Source organism: Phoca vitulina, unplaced genomic scaffold (genome assembly GCF_004348235.1).
Source record: "Phoca vitulina isolate PV1807 unplaced genomic scaffold, GSC_HSeal_1.0 scaffold41, whole genome shotgun sequence".
NCBI lineage: Eukaryota > Metazoa > Chordata > Mammalia > Carnivora > Phocidae > Phoca > Phoca vitulina.
Genome location: NW_022589744.1, coordinates 10,831,221 through 10,852,441, shown reverse-complemented (window position 1 = coordinate 10,852,441; position 21,221 = coordinate 10,831,221). Strand labels below are relative to the sequence as shown.

The window sequence follows — 21,221 nt, the reverse complement described above, 5'->3', positions numbered from 1 at the left end:
GGGAGCCCGATGTGGGACTCGATCCTGGGACTCCAGGATCATGACCTGAGCCGAAGGCAGTCACCCAACCAACTGAGCCACCCAGGCGCCCGCCAGATATGTTTCAAAATGTGGTCATGGAAGAGACCCTCGAGGGTACTTGGTATTCTCAAAGGGGGGAAACCTTCAGGTGAGTTGCAGTGATTTGCTCAAGGTAGCGGAGCCAGAACTATTGCTGGGGTCCTCAGTTCCCCCCCACCCCATCTGGTGTATTCCAACACTTCTACGCAGGAGAAAAACTAGATCTGACTTTGCTTGCTGAGTACAAAGGGGTTTGTTGTGTGTCTGGCTCCTCAGTGATAGGAGTTACATCAGCTTCGTCAGAGGCCCCCCCCCCCCCCCGCCTCCCCCCCCCACAGGGGGGGGTGGGGGGGGGCGTCCCTCTGCTGCCCCGTGGAGCAGTCTTTAGGCCTGGCTTACCTGTGAGGGGCTTCCACTAGGGGTCACAAGCTAGAGGCAAAGTTGGGAGGGGGTGGGCCAGGCCCAAGGCCAGGGTGCGATGAAAGGGTTTTGAATGGTTTCTCTTAAGGATGGTGGGAATCTAAGCTCTAACAGGAGGCCAAGATGACCAGATAGTGACCCAGCCTTCTCTGAACCCTAGGGGCTCCCTGGGTCCTCTTTGATAAGTGGTGTCCTTGAGCATCAGTTTCCCTTCCCTCCAAGCACCTCTGGGCCTGGCAGCCTCAGCCCTTGCTGGCCACCCTGGCTGACTTCCAGGATGTGGCCTCAGGTGCCAGGGTGGAAGAGACCTGGATCTCTTGAGGAGGAGCAGGGTATTTTGCCCTTGGAAAGTCCCCTCCACCCCACTTGCCACAGAGCATGTCCTGGACCATGTCCATGACCCTCCAGTCATGTCCACAGCCAGATAAGATGGGGAATCTGGTGCGAGCTCTGGCCACTCCTGGGGATCCCGCACCCCACTGGCTGTGAGTGGGAGAGATTAAAGCCACGTCTTTGCATTCCAAATGCAGCTCCATCCGGGATTCACAATTTCAGTGCTCTGAATTAGAAACTGCATGAAGTCCTCTGAGCATGTGGATCTTCCCTTCCACTTCCTACAATAAAGGTTTCTCGGGGGCAGCCTTGCATGCATCCAGGAGCTGGGTAGGTCCTATTCTCATGGGACTTGTGCAAAGCCCAGGCAGCTACGGGGCCCAAGGCCCTCTGAACACAGCTGCCCACGTTCTACTCCCCCCGCCTGGAGTCCGAGAAGCTTGGACTGTCCTCCCCTCCAGCTGTACCCCACCCTCTCAGCCAGAGGCTACCCTGGGAACACCCAGAGCTCTAAAAGAAGACACAGAGGCTGAGGGAGTTTGGAAGCCAGTTGAATTTCTGATGGAGTTTCCTTACAATAGGGTGGCTGGGCAGGGGTTAGACCCTCTGATGCTGCCTGGGGCTCCAGGGTAGGAGCAGAAACAAAGTTTAAGGCTGAGGTTGCCGCTATGTCCTGGACGCAACAACCTGGGAAATCATGTTAATCAAGGAAATAAAAAATCCCTCTAAACTCTGATACTGCACTCAAAAAAAAAAAATCAAATGAACAAAAATAAGATGCCCAAGCCACAGCTCAAGGATGATGGACCCATGTCCATTCTACAATGCTGTTGCTGTCATATGAAGTCCTTGATCAACCCTGGACTCCGTCATCACTTGGGGTCACGAGGGAACAGGACCTCTCACCGGGTCTTGCTTGGTGTGGGTTCCAGTGATGTCCCTGGGGAGTGGCAAGGGGCTGAAGCACTCAGGGAGGAGGAGCAGGAAAGAGTCTGCTTTCTGATTGGGGCAGGATGGAAACACATTCACCTTCCCGGAGGTAAGGGAAGAGCATAGTTCTAAAAAAATCAGATTCACCCGATTGGGGGAGGGGGGGGGGGGGGTGGGGGGGCTGATTTGTGTGTGGATTGGGGGTGGGGTGGGGGGGGAGACAGGGAGTGAGTGAGGAGGAGGGTGAGGGAGCTGGGTTGGGGCCTGGGGGCTGGCCAGGCCCTCCCAGGTGCCTGAGGGAGGATGCTCAGAGGTTGCTGAAGAGTTCATTTTTCTTGCTCCAGTCCATCTGCGGGGCCCGCTTGCTGCTGCGCTTCTGGTGGGCCCGCTCTTTGGCCACGGCCAGGGAGATGTTGAAGTCCAAGATGGGGTCGGAGGAGGAGGAGGTAGACGAGGGTGCCGTGGAGTCCTGTTTCCTGGGGCTGTCTTGGGAATTCAGCTGCAAAGAGGCAGCGGCAGAGGGCAGGAGTCAGCGCCTGGCCAGGCGTCCTGGTCCTCAGCCTCAGCAAGGTGGCTCCCTTGGGGCAGTGCCCAGGGAAGCCAGGTCACAAGGACAGAACGTGGCAAAGCATGTGACCTCCAAGGCAGGCTGGTGTGCCAGGAACGAGTGTGGCCTGGGAATGGGCTTCCTGTAACCCAGTGCCAACCCTCTGTCCGCCCAGCCGGCAGCCTACCTCCTCACTGGTGTCACTGGAGATGGATCTTGCCAGGGCTGATCTGGGGCTCTCGGAGGCCACCTCGGCCAGAGTTTCACGACTGTTCTCCTGGCACAAAGAGGAAGGGTGTGGGTGGGCAAGGGATGGGGTGGGGAAGTCCTGAACGAGAAAGGGTGTTCCCAGGGAAGACAGGTGCCTCGGTCTGAGAAGCTCCACTCAAGCCTTTCCCATCGACCCCAAAGCCCCACTGCCTGAGTCTGCCGGGGAGGGGGGGCTTGGGGATTGCCGTTTTACATTCCTCTAAGGATCAGAGGCAGCCTGGTTCCACCACCCAGGTGGGAGGGACCATTGTGGGATTAACTGAATTGCTCACAAGCGCCCCCAACTCCCCAGCCCTCCCAAAGTAGCCTTCAGTGTTGACTAGCCTTTTGGGCCAGTGACCATGGAGGGGCTTCATGGAGTGTGGAGATACTGAGGGCCTCTGCTTGGCACAGGGAACTGTGTGATACTCCTTGAATTTCTTGCAGCCCACGTGTTTCCTTGGACTTGACCCCAGGAATCTTGAAACCTTAACCTCAAAGCAGCTAAGAAGGGCTTTGAAGGAATAAGGGGGATGAGAGTTCTAGGCCCACAGATGGGGTGACAGAAGGTTCAGGTGGCCCAGGGCCACCACCCCGCCCCCTGCAGTGGCCCCTGGGGATGGGAGCCCTTTGAGCAGACCCTTCAGAGAGCTCCAGCTCTGTGGTCTGACTCTGCGCCAGCCTGTCCCAGAGTGAAGGTCTTGGCCAAGGCTTCAGCTTGGTGCTCAGCCTCCGCCTGGGTTCCTCTGCGGCCTCAGCTGGCACCAGGCCCCACCATCTCTTCCCCAGCCTCCACTGCCTTCTCTTCCCCTCTGCCCAGGGAGGAGGGGAGGAGGGGCTTTGTTCTCCCAACCCAGACTGGAAGTAGCAGGGCCCAGGCAGTGTGCGTCCAGACACTGAAGCTCTGTTCTTGGGGGGAAGAATGGCCTCTTCTGTGCGGTGGGGAGCTGAAGGCGGGGCTTGTCACCAGGATGGCGGGCTGCAGAGGGGCCTGGCTAGGCCTCTCCCTCCCAACTGCCTTGGCTCTACACAGCGGTTGAGGGGTGCACCGGCAGTTACAGAGCTTGGAGCTCAGGAGGGAGCAGCTTGGAAACGGGAGTTTCAACCTGAGCCAGACCGCCGTCCTTGTCCCAACCATGCCACCTTCCACCCTTCTCCTGCAGCCCCTGGCTTGAGAGCCAGAGAAGCATTAGAGGGTCTGCCTTTACCTTCTGAATCTCCCCGTTGGTAAAGGGCTCAGGCAAGGGACCTAGGAAGGGAAAACAACAAAACAGCAGAGGTGAGTCCAGAAGCTCTGGGGAATATGGATGGAGTAGCGCCCAGAGAGGAGGGAGAGCTTCGGGGTTTGGGCCATAATTAGACCTTGCGCCCTACATCAGTGTTTAGGTCTCTTGACTGCAACCCTCGGGAAGTACTGCTGACATTCCGATGACCCAGCACACACACAGACTGCGTGTAACAAGTTTCACAAAACGACACTGACCCTTACTGCCTCGTAATGCTCTCCAGTACTTTCAATTCAATTTCATTTAAAGAAGTATGCTAGTCTCTGCCTATAAGTTGATCTTGCGAACCACGGATGGGGAATGAGCAATTTGGAAAAACCACGGTCCTAGAGGGGGAGGAAATTCCCGGCTGGCTGCCTGAGCATCACCTGGGAAGCTTGTTAGAAATGCAGATCCCCAGGCCTGGCACCAGAGCCTGATGTTTCCTAGGAGAAGAAGTGTCACCAGAGTCGGAACCACACCCCAGATTCTGGTTAGTACCTGCCTCAGCTGAAGGAGAAAATACTCCCCACTCCTGCTTGCCAATGTGCAGGTGAGTGGGTGCTCAGAAGGAGAGAACACCAGCCTGGGGTCCCCCTCACTGGGCTCACTCAGGTAGGGGCCCCACCTGGCTGTAAGGCAGGACTGTTCCACCTCTGGGGCTGGCCAGCCTGGGTGGGTTTCTTCTGAACTCTTAGTTTACGATGAACATGCATCTTTCCGGCTGGCCTGGACGTGGGGCTTACCTGACTGTCACATTTCCTCCCCATTGCTACCCACCCTCTTCCCACAGTTGGCTGGGCTGGGGCTCGCTGGGATACAGGGACCCTCACCCACTCTCCCCTGCCCCAGGCTGCTGGGAGGAGCGGAGGGCGGCCTGGAGGAACACCCCCCCCACCAGATACCTGGGGAGGAGACTTGCCCTCAGGCCGCTCCCTGTGTGGCTCCTCCAGCCTGAAGGCTACAATCACTGGCGGCCCATCCCACCCAGCCAGAGAGATAAGAAGGAATGTCTGAGGGCTGATTTCTTAGGAGTAGGTGGGGGAAGGATGCTGGAGGCCTCAGGGGAAGGTATTTGAGAAGCTGTGTGGAATCCAGATCTCAGCTGTCTTCCCCACACCATGTGGCCAAGAGCAAGGCTGGGGCTTCTCGGGGCCTCAGTTTCCCCCTCACTTAAGAAAGCCACTATCTGAGTTCTCTGGTTTCTGTGAACTTGGGAAACAAGGGTAAGGTGGTGCCCCACCTTCCATGCCTGGAGTCGGCTTCCACCTGACCCCTCCACCTAGGAATCTTAAGTCTGTGGCAGGACCTTTAAGTGGATCACCCCCCTACAAAATAAAACCCTGACACCTTTAAGGAGGCCCCACCCACTGCAAAGTCCAAAGAGGTCGTCCCCCACTCCCCAACTTTCCAGGGAGAAAGTCCAGACCAGGGAGAAGAGCTTTAACTCCTCCCTGCCCTTGGGCAGTAGCCTGGCCCTGTTTGGCTGGGGGCTTGGGCAGGGGGAGGTGCCAGCGTGATATGGGGGATGGGGAGGGCAGGAGCCCAGGGACCAAGGAGGGACCCACTGCTGTCTAGAGCCAGTGAGCCTGGGTTTCCAAGACAACCTGAGAAGGGAGGGGAGGCACTGGGCCCCTGTCACTGGACTCCTGATCTGACCAAGCAAAGCTGGAGTTAACCCTTCCCTTGCATGAGCGCTGCCTGGAGAACCTGCTCAGGGTGCAGGGGCTGGGGGCTGAGGCCTCCCTCTGGTGCTGCAGCTTTGGTCTGGGAATAAGTACCTCCGTCCTGTCCCACCATCCCTTGGGCCGGCCTAACCCTGTCCTATGCAGTCCGCAGAAACCCACTGCCATCCTAACTCCTCCCCGACATCAGGCCCCTCTTTCCCAACCTTCGCTTCTGGCCTCCCCTGAAGGAGAGGGAGGGAGCTCTGAAGCAGGAAGCTGCCCACCCCTCGCCCGGGACACAGTAAAACCTAGCACTGGCCAACATCCCTGACTTGGGGGCTGCCATCTGCTCACCATTCAGGTGCTCCTGAGATGGGATCACTTTGCACTTCTTGAAGAACTCATCAGTCTCCTTGTCGACCACCAGCAGCTTGGTCTCATCCCCACCAGCCTTGATGGCAGACACCACATCGCCATGCTGCTTGCCCTCCACACAGACCCCGTTCACCTGTGGGGGGTGGGGGGTGCTGGGATTACTGGCACAGTTTTGGGGGATAGATGGGGGCGGTATGAACGGTCCTTTTCGTGTCCTCGGCCAGTTGGCAGTCTGGGGATGCGAAGCACCCCCCCCCTTGCCTGTGGAGTCTTGAACTAAGCCAAGTGGTCCTCCCACTTGACAATCAAATGAGGAGGCAGGACACATGAGAAAAGCCAAAGAAAATATCCAGAAAAGACTAAACAAACACAGCTGTGATAGAAGGACAGGAAAGATCGGGCAGGCCTGGGATGGGCCCGAGCGTTTCTATGTACTTACGTCTGACTTCCCGCTCTGGGCCGTGGTTTGCTCCCGTGTAAAATGAGAAGTCTTAGGAGAGCTGTTCTAGCTCTAAGGTTCTAAGACTGAGATTCTGGGTCCTGCCCATGGCACGGGATTCATGTTTCCCTTCCTCCTGAGCACCACACAAGAGTGTCTGAGTGCACCTGCCAGCATGGAGGCCTCAGGCAGTAGGAAACTGCGGGCGGCCCCACACGTCTACTGGAATGGCTGGGTGAACCCTGGGCCACTGAGTGTGTGTCTCTCAGTGAATAAGAACCCAGAGAAGGCGGGGGCAGGAAAGAAGTCCATCCACCATCCACCACCCTTCCTTCCCTCCCTCCTGCCCACCCACCCACCCACCATGCTTCTCCTCTCTCTGGCTCCCTCTCTCCCTCCATCTGGGATCTATGTGCCACCTGGACCCCTTGGGCCAACCAAGGAGCAAGTGGTGGGATGGCTGCCCCAGGAACTGCTTATCTGTGTGGAGGTAGGCAGGAAGGGGGTGCCTGGAAAGAGGGCGAGAAGCGTTACCTCCACGATGCGGTCCTGTGCCCGGAGCCCTGAGGCCTCAGCAGGTGAGTCTGGGTCCACTGCCCGGATGAACTGGCCTGGCCTGGACTTGTCGCTGTGCAAGTTGAAGCCGTAGCCATTGGCACCCTTCTTCATGGTGCAGAGCCGAGGCCGAAGCTCACGCTGTGGGGATAAAGGAGGGTCCATGGCCATTCTCCGTCATCCTAGGTCCCGCCCTCCCTGCCAGGTGCCTGACCCCTCCCCCTCCCCCCCAGGGAACACATGGGAACCAGACAAGTTTGCCGAGATCCCACAGAGCAATTTGAGAGAATGCTGGGCTGGGACCCAGAAGACCTGGCATTGTAGCAAACTGCCCAGGTGCCCCATCCAAGCCAGTTACCTCCTGGCAAATGGGAAGTGGGACCAGTTTAGCTCAAGTCCCTCCCCTTGTGACATTCTAAGGTTAACTGTGTTATTTTGATTGTTACCTTATCCCTCCCCTGTAAAAGTTCAGTCTGGCCCCCTTTGGGGTGGGGGTGGCACGGCTGTTAGCCTGGCTGAGTGACTAGGGATCTGGGCCCCTTGGTACCCAGTTCTCTGCAGCAGGGGAGACAGGGCAGGTGTTTACTGAAAGCTGGTCAGCGTGTTTATAGTAAAGCCTTTCTCCATCCAAGCCAAACGGCCCAGCCAAAAGGCAGCAGGCGGCCAGATGACCCCAGACCCGGGGGAAGCACAGCCAGGGGTCCTGGACAGGACAGGGACCCCCACCAGCAGAAGGCTGGGGGCACAGGAAGCAGCAGAACCCCAAAGACCCTGTTGGGGAAACCTGAACGGGGAAGGGGCCATGAAAAGCAGGGCTAGGCTGCAGGGAGCCCAGCGTGGCTGTGGCCACGGCCCAGAGTGGGGACTGAAAGGGCTTAGGCTGGTTTTTCTCCAGCACTCGGACACTCAGCTGAAAGTGGTTTTCACCATCCTTGGTCCAACTTAAGCAGCTTAGCTTAGACGCTGCAGCCCTAGGACCCATTTACACAATGGAGGGAATCTGGGTGTGCATGGGCCAAGCAACTGGAACCTTGGCTAGAAGCTTGAGCCCAAGGCCTGACTTGGGGGTCCCTCTTCCCCTCCTCCCAGGCCTGGGCAGGGCTGCAGCAGCCATCCAGCTAGTGCCCAGTGATCTCCCAGGCCACCAGGCAATGAGTGAAGGCTGGAGTCAAGGCCCTGGCCCCAGGGTCAGCTTCCCTACTTACTAGCTCTGTGACCCGGGGCAAGTAATTTCCTTCTTGCGCCTCTGGTTCCTCATTTATAGGGTCCCAGGGTCGCCATGAGGCTGAGTGAGGTGATTCACACAGGTGGGACACACTTCACAACTTCAAAATCCCTGTGCACATGCAGACCTTCCCAGCGCTGGGACCACTAGAATAGTCACATGAATCCGAGAAGGGAGATTCTGGGGGGTAGGGTGGGGGCCAGGCTGCTCTGAAACGCCAGTCCCCAGCTGGGAGCAGAGCTGGCCAGGGAGGCAGTGAAGGAGAGGAGAGCTTACAGGCCTCCTGCCCCAACTTGCCAGTCCCAGGAGGCAGCTACCATCTGGGGCTCCCCACCCCTCCACTCTCATGTGGGGTGGGGGTGGCCGAAGGGTGACTTTGCCTTCCTTCAACTGCCCAGGCAGGTCTTTCCATGTTTCAGGATGTTGGTGGGGGCTGTGGAGAGGAAGACAGGAAGGAGGGGTGATGGTTGGACCTGTGTTCACCCTGATCTGGGCCAGAGGCCCTGGGCCCTTCCCTAGTTTCTCCTTCAGCAGGCTCCTCTCACCCCATACAATAGCAAAGCCAGAGAAGCAAGAATTAGAAAAAAGTGGGGGGGGGGGGGCAGAGGGGGGCCCCAGTGGTTGTGAAGCATCCTCTTCTCCCCAACTCTCCCTGTCAGCAGGGTGCAATCCCAGGAGGGCCCCCCTCCTCCCTGCGTGCTGCTGCTTATCCCCTGGCAGCCCCCACAGGATCTTGTTCGGGAGTAAGTGAGGCTCTTCTCCCCTCCAGCTAATCCCTCCACAAAGCTGCCAGCCCTCCCCCAGGCCGAGGTGAGCAGGAACAGGTCTGACCAGTTGCCACCACCGTGCAGGCTCAGCTTTCTGCCCCAGCCAGGCAGAGCCCGCAATCACCCTGAGAAAGTGGGGAGGAGAATCGTGCAGGGGGGTGGGGGGGGAGGTGGTGCGAGCAGCTCTGACGTCCCTGCTTCTCCCCACCTCCTCTCATTCCAAAGAGCCTTCCCATAGCAACCTGGCTGGGGCTGGTCACCCCCATTCTCAAGACGGGGAAACGGAGAGTCCAGATGTTAAGCCCGCTGCCTGATGTCACCCAGCTTCACAGTGGAGGAGCCGGAGCTCCCACAAGGTCTCTGACTTGGACCCTGTGTTCCTTCCACCATCCATGGGCTGGCCCCGAAGGACCCAAGTCCAGACTGGGAGGAGGCCTCAGCGGGAGTCATAAACATGGGCTGCTCTCCCACAGTGGTGGCGGTCTCTGCTGGGAGGCAGCTGGTCGCTGATGAAACCACAGCCTTCCTTCCGGGTGCTCAAGGCCTCTTGCAGCCAGAGCTCCAGCCTGAGCTTGGGATAAGTGATGCAGCAGTGGGCAGGCCTGGGCTGGGGCAGCCTGGCGGTCAGGCCTGGGTCTCAGGGCCGCAGGCTTCTCTTACTGATCCTCGGCATGGGCATGCTTCCCTGCGCGGCATCTGGTGCCCTGTCATTAAAGGCGGAGGGCCTGCTTTGAACCTCGCTCCCCTCTGCCAGTCCCAAGCCATGGGGATTGGAGGAAATGGGGCTCAGCTCCCCCACTGCTCCCTTCCCCCTGTACTGGGACCTGCTCCATTACCCTCTGGAGGTGCAGGGGGGCAAGAAGCTCCAGGTGGTTTCCTGAAATGTTAAGACACCTACAGAGTCCCATCCAGCTCCCTCCTTCCTAAGTCCCTGGGGGCTCCCTCCCTTCCCAAGGGGGGGGGGGACTTCTCTTCTTCCAAGGAGACCAGCCTGTTTTTCTCCACCCCTCCCTCAGCTGTCTCCAGGAGGTGTCACTGCCAGATGCTGAGTCAGCCCATCAGAGGAGCCCATCCCAGCAGCCAGGGTGGAGGCTGGTGCTGGCAGGACGAGTCCCCGGGCAGAGCCTGGCCACTGTTGTTCCTGGGCCTGCACCCCCAGCGCTGAAGTAGAATCTGGATTCTGCCTCCGGGGAAAGGGGGCAGATAGAAAGTCCAGGCCATCTTGGTCTGGTGTGTGCCCCCAGGAGCTTGGGAGGGGCCCTGTGCCACAGTACCAGCTCCAGAGGGGTTCAGAGCTGGGCGTGGGGAGGCAACTTCAAGGGGAACACGGCCTCAGAGCGTTCAGAGTGCCAGGTGGGGCTCCCAGTAACTATGACAGGTCAGAAGTAGAAATCAGGACCTGCTCAGTGAGGAGCCTGGTGGAGACTTGGAAGCAAGAGGAAGGAACAAGAGGCAATGGTGGCCAAAGGACAGTGCAAATGAGCTGCGGTGGCTGGGGGGGCGGGGTGGGTCTGAGTCTCACTTCCAGGCAACACCAGACAAGCTTTCCAGAAAAGACCTTGCCAGAGAGCTGCCTCCAGACTCTTCTCCTGGAGACTTCTCCCACCCTCAGGTTGTCAGGCTGTCCCAAGTCCTGTCACAGGCCCCTGTGGCTGTCCCCTCCATTCCCCCTTCTCTCCCAGGGAGCCCAGCCCGGCCCCAAGTGGCCGCCCAGTCACCTCCACCCCCGCAGCCCTGGGAGTGGACGGATGGGGAATTCAATAGGCGCCACCAGCAACCACCTGGAAAGCCGAGGAAAGTCGATATCCTAATCCCAGTGCCCGTCTCTGGGGAGCAGGCCCAGGGCCGCTCCCTGTTCCTCCTGCAGGAGGGCTGCTGGGGGCCAACGCCCCATTGGGCCCAGCCCCTCCCTGGCCGATGTCATGGTGATGGGCCCTATAGAAAACAGCCAGGCTGCTTCCAGAAGGCCAGCCAGCTCTGGGCCCCAGAAGGAATGGGCTGTTAGAACAGGAAGACCAGGGGCGCCTGGGTGGCTCAGTCGTTAAGCGTCTGCCTTCGGCTCAGGTCATGATCCCAGGGTCCTGGGATCGAGCCCCGCATCGGGCTCCCTGCTCGGCGGGAAGCCTGCTTCTCCCTCTCCCACTCTGCCTGCTTGTGTTCCCTCTCTCACTGTCTCTCTCTGTCAAATAAATAAATAAAAATCTTTAAAAAAAAAAAACAAAACAGGAAGACCACCAGGGTGGCTAGGGGAACAACAGAGGTGATCCTCACCTCCCAAGACTGCCCTTCCCCCATCCCAGCCCAGCCCAGTCCAGCCAAAGGCTCTTGTTTATGCAGATAAGATTGAAGCCTGATGCCCCAGGGAGATCAGCTCCAACAATGGGGTGGGCGACAGGGGGCCAGGGGAGTGGTTCTGGTGGGGGTGGGATATGGGGTATGCTGGGCATTGGGAACGGTGGCTGCTCTGGGAGGCAGCTTGGTTGTTCCACGGAACTCTAGAGACACGGGCTTGGGTCTGGTGCTAGCTCTTCAAGGAAGCCATGGTGGACGGCGAGAGCTGGCCTGGCCTGAGGGTGACATGTGACTGGGCAGCAAGGGGGCACCGTCCTCAGGGCAGGTTGGGAAGTGACCAGGAGCTCAGACCGCCAGCCAGTGTCCTGAGCTCTAGGCTAAAGGCATCCTCTCCTCACCCGAGGTACAAAAAAAGGCTTGGCGGCCACTGACCCATGCCCCACGGCCCTGGTGTGGCTTTACTTCACCCTACAGGACCTTCCCCACCCAGGTCTGTCCAGACTGAGGGATGCTGGACACCTCCATTTGCAAAAAAGGACCTACTCTAAACCTTGATCTTGTCCTTCCTGTTTCTCAGTGGGAAGGCCCCTCTCAGGAGCCCAGGTGGGTGGATCTGGGAGGGAGACCTATGCTAAAGTGGGAGCTGCTTTTCCCAGGCCCCACGCAGGGGCCCTGAGCCAGCTTCTCCCTCTGGTTCTTTTCTCCTGGTGCTGGCCAGAGACCCACCCGAAGGAGTTTGGCTCAGGTCTCCCCAGGGCTGGGCAAGCCTGGGACGGAGTAGGCTGGTACGTGGGCTGCTGCCTGGCTGGACACCATCCAGGCTGGCCGCCCCATGCCCGCCTGCTCCACAGGCAATGCATCCTCGCCCTCCTCCCAGAAGTCACTGGATTTAACTGCTGTCCTGAGAGGGACAAAGACCTTCAGAGAGCTTGTGTAATTGGGGCTCTATTAAAATAACAAATAGAAGCTAATGTTTACTGAGCCCGTACTGGGTGCCAAGGACCGCGCCAGGCTTTTCTGCGCATTTTCTCATTCAAACCCAACTATAGTCCTGTGAGGAAGGTACTACTGCCCTCGATTCCCAGATGAGGGAACTCAGGTTCAAAAAGATCACATAAATCGCTCAGATACACAGCTGAGGGGAGGAGAAGGCAGGCTCTGAACTCAGGTGGGGAGTAGCCTTGTCCAACAGGAACAGAATGTCGGTCAGGTAGGCAATTTAAAATTTCCCAGTAGTCACATTAAAGTAAAAAAGAAATCAGAAATTAATTATAATTATCTTATTTCACATAATATGCCCAAACTGCTACCATTTCAACATACCCACTTCAGAATTATTAACAGCATATTTTATGTCTTTTTGTTCGTAGGAAGTCTTCAAAATCTGGTGTGCATTTCTTACTTCCAGCACATCTCAACTGGGACGAGCACATTTCAAGCTCTAAGCGCCACACATGGCCAGTGGCTGCCACAATGGCCTGCTGATATTCTAGAGGCCTCACCCTCAATCATTAGGCTGTCAGCCCCCAAAACTATTTTTTAAAGATTTATTTATTTTAGGGACGGTGTGCACGTATAGGGGGGAGAATCTCAAGCAGACTCTCTGCTGAGCGTGGAGTCCCACCACAAGAGCTCTATCCCACGACCCTGAGATCATGACCTGAGCTGAAAATCGTTGAGTGCACACTCAACTGACTGAGCCACCCAGGCGCCCCCCTGCCCCCGGCAAAACACGTTTCTAAATCACCCTTCCCATACACAGACCTTTGCTATTTTCTTTTTCCACACACATATTTGAACTGGGCACCATGACCTTATAACACACCCAGGGGAGGCAGGAGACTGACTCTAGGAAGTCAGAGCTCTAGCCTCAGACAACACAGCAATGAGTGAATTAGGGAATCTGTGCCGCTCATCCTTTTCTAAGGCACAGGAACCCAAACATTGCCCAGAGGGCCAGGGACATGGTGAGTTGTCCTACTCCAGGGGTGAAGGAAGGCCAAGGCCAACAGTTAAGGTTGGCCTTCAGCGGGGGCCCTTTGTGCTACAAGGAAGCCCCAGAGCCAACAAGGGTGGGTTCTTAGGACTCAGGGGGTTGGGGTAAGGTAGAGACTTGGTGGCCAGACTCCGGATCCCAGCCCATCACAGGAGAAGGGTGGGGCCAGGAGCCAGGCCACTTCTGGGCTGACGCATTTTCCTGGTGGTGCTGAAGGATACCCCCTAGAGACAGAAGCTACCGGGACCCTTCCTTCCAAGGAGCTGGTGCAAGCAGCCTGAATTTATTCCACTGTGATGGCTCTTATGTGGCCCAGAATGTGATGGGCAGAGACACCCAGCTGGACAGTCAGGCCTTCGAGCGTGGCTGAATGGATGTGCGGGCACTGGAGGCAGAGGGCCGGGTTCCAAGATACACCCCCATCCATGTGGTAAGGTCTCACTAGCTGAGAGCCCTGGGGCCACCCACCTGAACCGGCCAAGCCTCCGTTTCCATGTAGACCATGGGGGCTAATATCTGCCTCATGGGCAGTTTTGTAGATTGAATGACATTAAGGCATATTATTTTTTTTTTTTTATTTTTCTAAAGATTTATTTATTTGAGAGAGAGAAAGAGAGAGACTTGGGGCTCGATCTCATGACCCTGAGATTATGACCTGAGCGGAAATCAACAGTCGGATGCTTTAACAGACTGAGCCACCCAGGCACCCCAACATAAGGCATGTTTAGTACACAGCACATTGCCAGACACAAATAATAGCTGTCATATACTGAACAATTACTATCCGCTCACAAAATGGAGAAACTAATACCTAACTTGCAAGGCTGTCACAGGGGAATCCGTGAAATGGACATCAGTATCTTTATGGCACAAGGCTGCACTAGAACTCTGAGTTTCCTTCCCTGCTCGGGTTACTCGATCTCAGAGCAGCAAAAAGCAGAGGAACATCTAATACTGGGGTCGAGAACTCTGGCTTCTCTCTGTAAATGGCCTGCAGCACTAATTCCTAAGTGCTCGCCCACCTCCCCAGGGCCCCATGGGATGGGAAGTCTGGAGAGGAAGAGAACGGCCTGCATCTAGACATACGGAGGATGCTCCATTCTGTCTCCAAGAGAATTACCTCCAGAATTATTTATTTAACTCTACAGGAACCTGAAGGTAGGAACCAGGGGAGAAGCAGATCCCAAATATATGGCTTAAGAGAAGGAACCAACACTCAAACTCTCACATACCCTGTCTATTTAAAATCCAAACATCCTACAGCTCAGACTCTGTTCTGCCCTCCCAAACTCCAACTTGGCCAGTGGGAAATGGCCTGCCCGTCCTGGGAAAGAAGTTGGTAGGCTGCCGGTGAATTCTGCCCACCCACCCACCCACCCTGCTGCCTAGGGTGCCCGCACTGTTTCTTTTTCTTTTAATTTAAATTTTATTTATTTATTTATTTATTTATTTTAAAGATTTTACTTATTTAAGAAAGAGAGTGAGTACAAGCGACCTGGGCGGGGAGGAGCAGAGGGAGAGGGAGAAGCAGGATCCCCGCTGAGCAGGGAGCCACACGTGGAGCTCTGCGTCCCAGGACCCTGGGATCATGACCTGAGCTGAAGGCAGCCGCTCAACCGACTGAGCCATCTAGGCACTCCGAATTTATTTTTTAAGTAAGCTCTGTGCCCAACGTGGGGATCAAACTCACGACCCCGAGACCAAGAGTCACACGCTCCGTGGACTGAACCAGGCAGGTATCCCAGCCGGCGCTGTTTCTGCCTCTGGGATCAGGGTCAGATCTGGCAGGAATGCACCCCAAGCTGGGTACTGACACACACACACTCCTATCATCTCATCAAATCTCCCCAAAACCCTGCAAGGTGGGTTCTGGTGTTCCCATTTCACAGGAGGTAGAAGCTGAGAGTTGCAGGCAACAATGGACAATTTTAGCTTTCTAGTCCCCAGATGGAAGATGCTAGCAGGCAAGAAAAAGGAGTGGGTAGGTTCTGCCTGGAATTTCGATCTCTGGGTGTGCCTGAGGCACAAACAGGCCCAGGTGTGCTGGACTGAGATGAATTAGGATAAAGGTGCCTAATGGCTGTTACGCATTCATTCATTCAAAAATTATGTGAGCCCTTCCCTACTCTGTGCCAGGCACAGCGCGGGGGTTAGAAACACAAAGCAGCCACGGCCTTCGCCCTCCTCACCATTGCAGTGGGTCAAGATCATGAACAGATGATTCGAATATTGTGTGTTCATAGCAATAAAAGACGTAGAGGACAGACACGAGGAGGGGAGCAAAGAAAACGCTCATTCTGCCTGCAGGGTAAGGCTATGCGGGCCGTGAGTGGTTTTGCAGAGTGTGCCTCGTGGAGTAGGTTCCCAGGCTGATGGGTATCGTCGGGCTGCCAGATTGGGAAGGGCTGTGGAGCACCTTCTGATTATTCAAGAGCAGTGGCCTCCGACCGAGCGTTCAGAGTGCCAGGCTCGGACACAGCTGCACTCGCCCAAGGAGGGGCAGGTCCAGGGCTAGCTGCCCCGCGGGGGGGGGGCATGTAACGAGCGAAATACTTACCAATTCAAATACCAACAGGGACGTTTGCAGAGCAGTAACTTAGTGCCAGGCACGAAGCTACTGCCTTTACAGACCTGCGCGTGTAATCCCCACCCCACGTAGCAGCTGCTATGCTCCAACTTCCACAAGAGGAGACAGAGGCCTCGGAGGTTAAGACACTTGGCTTGGGGCGCCCGGGTGGCTCAGTCGTTAAGCGTCTGCCTTCGGCTCAGGTCATGATCCCAGGGTCCTGGGATCAAGCCCCCGCATCGGGCTCCCTGCTCAGCGGGGAGCCTGCTTCTCCCTCTATCCCCCCCCACCCCGCTCTCTTTCTCTCTCAAGCTCTCTATCTCTGACAAATAAATAAAATCTTAAAAAAAAAAAAAGACACTTGGCTCGAGGTGGCCCAGCTAGCACAGCTGTGGCGGCTCAGGCCTGCTGCCCACCCACCACTGTGACTGTGGGGGCTGTGAGCAGGGGTGTTGCTGATCCTTCCTGGGTGGGGGTGAGGAAAGCCACCGAGGGAGCAGGTGGGCACAGCTGGAAGTCCCCTCCCCCCCCTCCTCAGACTGTATTACAGCCACCCCACACCCTCTGCCCTGTAGGATTCTTGACCCAGGCTGGTCTTCCCAATGAGATGTCACCTGCCACCCAATCTCTGCGTGGCACTTGTCCACCTAACACCTTTTTCACTTGTGAGAACCAATGAAGATACCATTAACAGTCTCCACTTTGCAAACAAATTCAGGCTAAAACTAATTAGTAAAACTCAAATTCTTTATATGAGATGCCTTTTAGGGAAAAAGTCTTACTATGTTTATTAACTTTTTTTTTTTTTTTTCAATGACAGGGTGGGTCACCTGCATGGCCACCATACCAGATTTCATGGGCATTTCCTACCAGAGGGACTGGCTTTGCATGAGGAGGAAAGCGTCCTCGCACAAATGCCTGAGCAGAAAGGCGCTCAATTCAGCATCCACTTGGGGCTCAAGTACTTCCCACTATTTGTAAAATCCTAGAGGAGGCAGGTGTCACTGTATGACAGCACTCCCCATTTTACAGATGGGAGAACGAAGGCTCAGAGAAGTTCTGTGACTTGCCTGTTGACCTGAAACCCCAAGAGTCCTGGTGATGGCGTCCCCAGGACCGGCTGGAGGGTATTCTATTCCCTACTCCTGGCCTAACAAAGTGCGCACAAATGCAGATGTCCCGTCACCATCTGGGGGAATCCGATTCTGTGGTCACCCGAAAGCAGAAAGTCAAGCTCGGCTGCTTTCTCAGATGGTATGGTGGGAGTGCATATGCTAGGTCAAGCCTCCAAGCCCCTGGCATCCTCCACCTTCTCCCAGATCCTCCTGCACCCAGCAGCAAAAACAAAACAAAAACAAAAATGAAAGGGCAAGGGGAGGAGCTGAACATAAAGGCATCTTGGCGGGGGATGGGGAGTGGGGAGGTGGTTACTGTGCCAATGCCAAAGTCCAAAAAAAAGGGAATGGCAAATCGATACACTCAGCTCAGCACAAAGTTCAAACTGGATTTCTGCCTGAGACCAGAGGTCATGGGTTCCAACTCCCTGGTGTCAAACCCCTGCCAGGGATGCTCCGACCCCTCCCCCATCCTTGCCAATGCCAGCTTGGCAGTGGCAGGAAGTGGGACCCTGGCGGCCCTTGTATTCCCAGCACCCAGCTCCGGCTGGATGGGGCTCCTGCTGACCTCACTTCCTTCACTTCCACCAAACCAGCTGGTCCTCTCCAGATCCACCTTCTACCTTAAGGCTGAAGGGTGGTCCTTTCTCTGTCCAGGGAGGCTTCTGCTGGCATCATGGACACTCCTGCCACACGCTGCCACCAGGTGGAGGGCTGGTGCAAGCCAAACGGGCCCTGGGAGGCCCAGGCTCTGCTCCCTACAATCTGCACCCTAAGGCCTCCCCCTTCACTCTCTGGGGACAGAAGGCTCTCATCACAGCTCCTGTTTTCCTACTGCGCTGATCCAAACTGGGACCGTTTGGGAAACACCAAACATGGGCAAAAAGCAACCAGCCTGCTTGCTGTCCTGGGACTGGAGTGAGACAGACAATGACAGGGCAAGACCACCTGCCTCTGGTGAGTTCCCCTGGCTTCTGCATGGCCAGCGACACCGACCACTCTCTCCCCACCCTCCTCCCAGCCCTTTCTCTTCCTCCAAGGTCCTCCCCTCCCGTTCCCAGATACAAGCTAGCGCTTACTCCTCACATTCCTGAGACTCATAAATCCTTCTGGGTGGCAGAGCCGCCACCACCCCCGAGACGCCTCTGCACCTCCTCCCCGCACCCCACCCCCACACATCGCCCTGAGCTGGTGGGGCTCCCTCTCTTAAAAGTCACACTGTACTCCAGGAGGATGAAGTCCAGCCGGGCTGAAGTTAATGATACACGCACCAGCCGGCGAGGGTGGGGCGGTGCCTGGAGAACCCTGTCCGCGACCCCTCCCCTCCTTGTGCCGGGGCTCCGGACGGAAAGGGGGTTGTTACTCCTCTAGCTTTTGGAAGTCGGCGTGGCGGTTGCTTCACCCCAGCTTCAGCTACCACCCACAGGGGCCGGGGAGGAAGCTGGCACCTCTGGGGCTGCTGGGAGTGGGGTGGCCGAGGAGGGGAAGGATTGCGGGGATCCGAAGAATGGGAACGGACACCGCCAACAGAGCCGAGGAAAGGGGACTGCACTCCCTTGAGCTGCCCTCCCTCACTCCCACTCCCAAAGGCCAAGGGACGAGAAGTGCAGGTGGCAAGACGCTCAGGGTCCCAGCCCAGTCTGGGAAGGGGCGTGGGGGTAACGGGACGCAGCCCCAAGCCAGTGCGACCTGTCGGTAGGCGGAAGCAGTTTCCCCCTCGAGGATCTAGTTTCAGAAAGAGGAGGCAGGCACGGGGTTGGCCGTCCAGGGGTGCCTGGGTCTCCCCCCGCTTCCCCCTCCCACCCCCTTCCAGTCGCCGCCGGGTCAGGGTCCACACTTACCCGCTCCGGACGGCTCTTCTCGGTTTCGTGCGGCTCCGGCGCGGCGGCCTGCGGCTCATTTTCGCCACCAGCCCCCTGCGCCTCGGTGGCGGCCGGCGGCTCGGCCTGCCCGGGCCCGTCCTGGGCGTGCAGCAGCTCCTCCCGGACCTGGACACCCAGCTTCTGCAGCCGCTCGTCGGTCTCGGGGTCGACCACCAGCAGGCGCACGGCGTTGAGCGCCGCGCGGATGCGGCTCACCACCTGTTGGTGGGTCTCCTTCTCTACGTTCTCGCCGTTCACCTCCACCAGCCGGTCTCCGGCCAGCAGCCCCGCCTTCTCGGCTGGCGAACCGGGCTCCACCAGCCTGATGAACTGGCCCACCTTGCCCTTCTCCCCGTGCAGGTGGAAGCCGTAGCCGTTCGGGCCCTTCTCCAGACAGCAGAGCCGGGGTAGAGGCGCCCCGGCCGCCGCTTCCGCGCTCATCTCGCCCTGCGACGGCTCAGTAGTGAGACTTGGGTTCCCGTTGGGAGCCGGAGGCGGGACGGCTCAACCCTTCTCCCCGCCCTGCGGCCCGGCAGGCGGGAGGAAGCACTGCAGAGAATCCCCGCGCCGCCGGGTGGGCTGAGCGAACAGGTGTGCGGCGAGCGGCGGCCGCGAACTGCGAGGAGTTGAAGCGGGGGCGCGTGGACCAATCCCCACCCAGCGCGGCGTCTGAGCGATCGCGAATCCGCTCCAGCCCCTTATTCCGGGGGCGGGGCCACACCGAGGGTGTGGACACCGCGGCCCAATCAGAGACCACGGACAGGGGCGCTCGGGCCGGGTGAACGACGCCGGCCAATGGGAACGCGCGGGGGCGGGGTCCTGTGCTCGGCGCGACGCCCCGCGGCGCGAGAAGAAAGAGGGCTCAGGAAGTGGAAGTGTTTGTTACCAAGTGGCCCAAGTTGAGGCGGGGGGCGGGGCGAGTTCCCAGTACTGGGCAGAGGGGCCCTTAGGCTTCTGGTTTTCCCTACCTCTGGCGGGGATTGAGGAGAGCCAACCCACGAATAAAGGACTCTAACGTTTTAACGACCTTTCGCTAAATCCTTGTGTGTACCGCAGTGAGGGGTTGGGAGGGTAGGGGGTGGGGAGCGACTGTTGCCGGGGAAACCGCTCCAGCTCCGGGGCTGCGGGGTCCCAGAAGTCTTACGAGTAAGACTAGGTCCACCTCCGGCCCAATAAAGTTGCTTGAATAACGATATTTTCCCGTTCATGGGCTTTGCGTTGTCCGAGGACACGCTTACGGGGGTGCGGGCTCTCAACCTCGCTGGGACAGTATGAGGGCTCAGCAGGGAACCCAGGCTTCCCAGGGCTGCCCACTGAAGACAGGTCACCTAGGACAAGGGTGTGAGCACTGGCGTCAGCGTTTGGCCAGTTAAGTGGGGGAAGAGAGGCAGAACAGAGTCGGGTAACCAATCTCTGAGTACAAGGCAGAGGGAAAGGAGCCCCGGCTTTTTTCAATAGGAAAAAAAAGAAAGTCCGAATGGGACGTTAAGACAAACCTTTCAGCTCCTTGCAGATGAAAGGCTGATCACAGAAGTTGGGGAAGGGTCTTTTAAGGGTGAGGTGAGCAGTTGGGGGGCATTGAAGGATGAAGATCAAATGATTTGGGCAGTCAATGACAGTTCCCCCAACATGCAATAACAATCAACATGATCTCCCCTGTCCCCTCTCCATGCATGCGCACCTCAAAGAAGCAGTGGACAGAGTGTACTTTCCCAATTCTGCAATTTAATTCCGAAAACACAAATGCTAGAGGCCCAGAGCAGCCCATGTGACTGGATTGCCTGCGACCTGCCTTGGGCCCCAGAGGAGCCCAGCAAGGTCAGGCCTCCCTGCTCCTCCTGGGAGAAGCCTCAGAGAGCTTCCTTATCAGGCCCAAGTTGGAGCTGCTGACTCTGCTCAGAGAGCAAGATTTCTGCCTTGAAAGCAAATGCAGTAGCCTTAGAAATGTGCAGTGTGTACTTCTTACTCTTCTCTAGGTCATGACCCACAGGTCTCCTGTTCACCTCCAATTTCCAGGGTCAGGGTTTTGTGAGACAGGTGACCTTGGCCCCACATAAACTCCTTGCTGCCTTTTTCCTTACCCCAGTCTTACCCACATGACTTTGTTTTACACACACTGTGTTGGTTTACCCAGAAATGGGTGACCTCTCACTCTCTAACCTGGCTCAGTGGGAGGGGACATAGAGCAGTTTTGGCCGGGGTGGTGTCTGTCTAAAGGAAAAAGGCATGGGTGGTCAGGAAGGGGCAGTGCTTGGGTTTGGGGGAATATGCGTGGGGTGAGGTTTGCTTAGTTCTGCCTCCCACCTGCTCCAACAGTCAAAGGTTCCTCCTTATCTGATTCTTAACTCAGTAGAAGCACTGTAGCTGCTTGAAGTAGCCTGTGGGGCTGCATAATTGCCAAAGTGTTGGGACAGAAGAAAAACCTTTCCTTAGCCATGACGTTAGGTGTCTAGGGGCACAAGCAAAAAGGTAAAGAAGACCAGGGATTTGGGAGGGGGGGAAAGGGGGGAGGGTTCCCCTGGGACCTGAGGTCCAGAGAACAGGAGCCAGATGTTTTC

At 57.2% G+C, this 21,221-nt stretch overlaps 1 protein-coding gene across 1 annotated transcript; it reads right to left on the bottom strand.

Moving 5' to 3' along the window:
* Window positions 1-37: 37 nt before the first annotated feature.
* On the bottom strand, window positions 38-19,342 carry SLC9A3R1 (SLC9A3 regulator 1). The gene is made up of 6 exons (XM_032429769.1): window positions 18,643-19,342; window positions 6,820-6,981; window positions 5,826-5,979; window positions 3,748-3,788; window positions 2,478-2,567; window positions 38-2,242 (listed from the first exon to the last, which is right to left on the bottom strand). The coding sequence occupies exons 1-6, from the start codon at window positions 19,102-19,104 to the stop codon at window positions 2,051-2,053; spliced, it is 1,101 nt and encodes a 366-aa protein (XP_032285660.1). The 5' UTR covers window positions 19,105-19,342; the 3' UTR covers window positions 38-2,050.
* Between the last annotated feature and the right edge of the window lie 1,879 nt (window positions 19,343-21,221).

Excerpts from the sequence above, each read along its gene's own strand:
- SLC9A3R1 (XM_032429769.1), bottom strand. The coding sequence starts at position 19,104 with ATGAGCGCGGAAGCGGCGGCCGGGGCGCCTCTACCCCGGCTCTGCTGT. Across the intron at positions 3,789-5,825 it reads ATCTCAGGAGCACCTGAATG|GTCCCTTGCCTGAGCCCTTT; the intron begins GTGAGCAGATGG and ends TTCCCTTCCTAG. Across the intron at positions 2,243-2,477 it reads CCAGTGACACCAGTGAGGAG|CTGAATTCCCAAGACAGCCC; the intron begins GTAGGCTGCCGG and ends GCCTCTTTGCAG.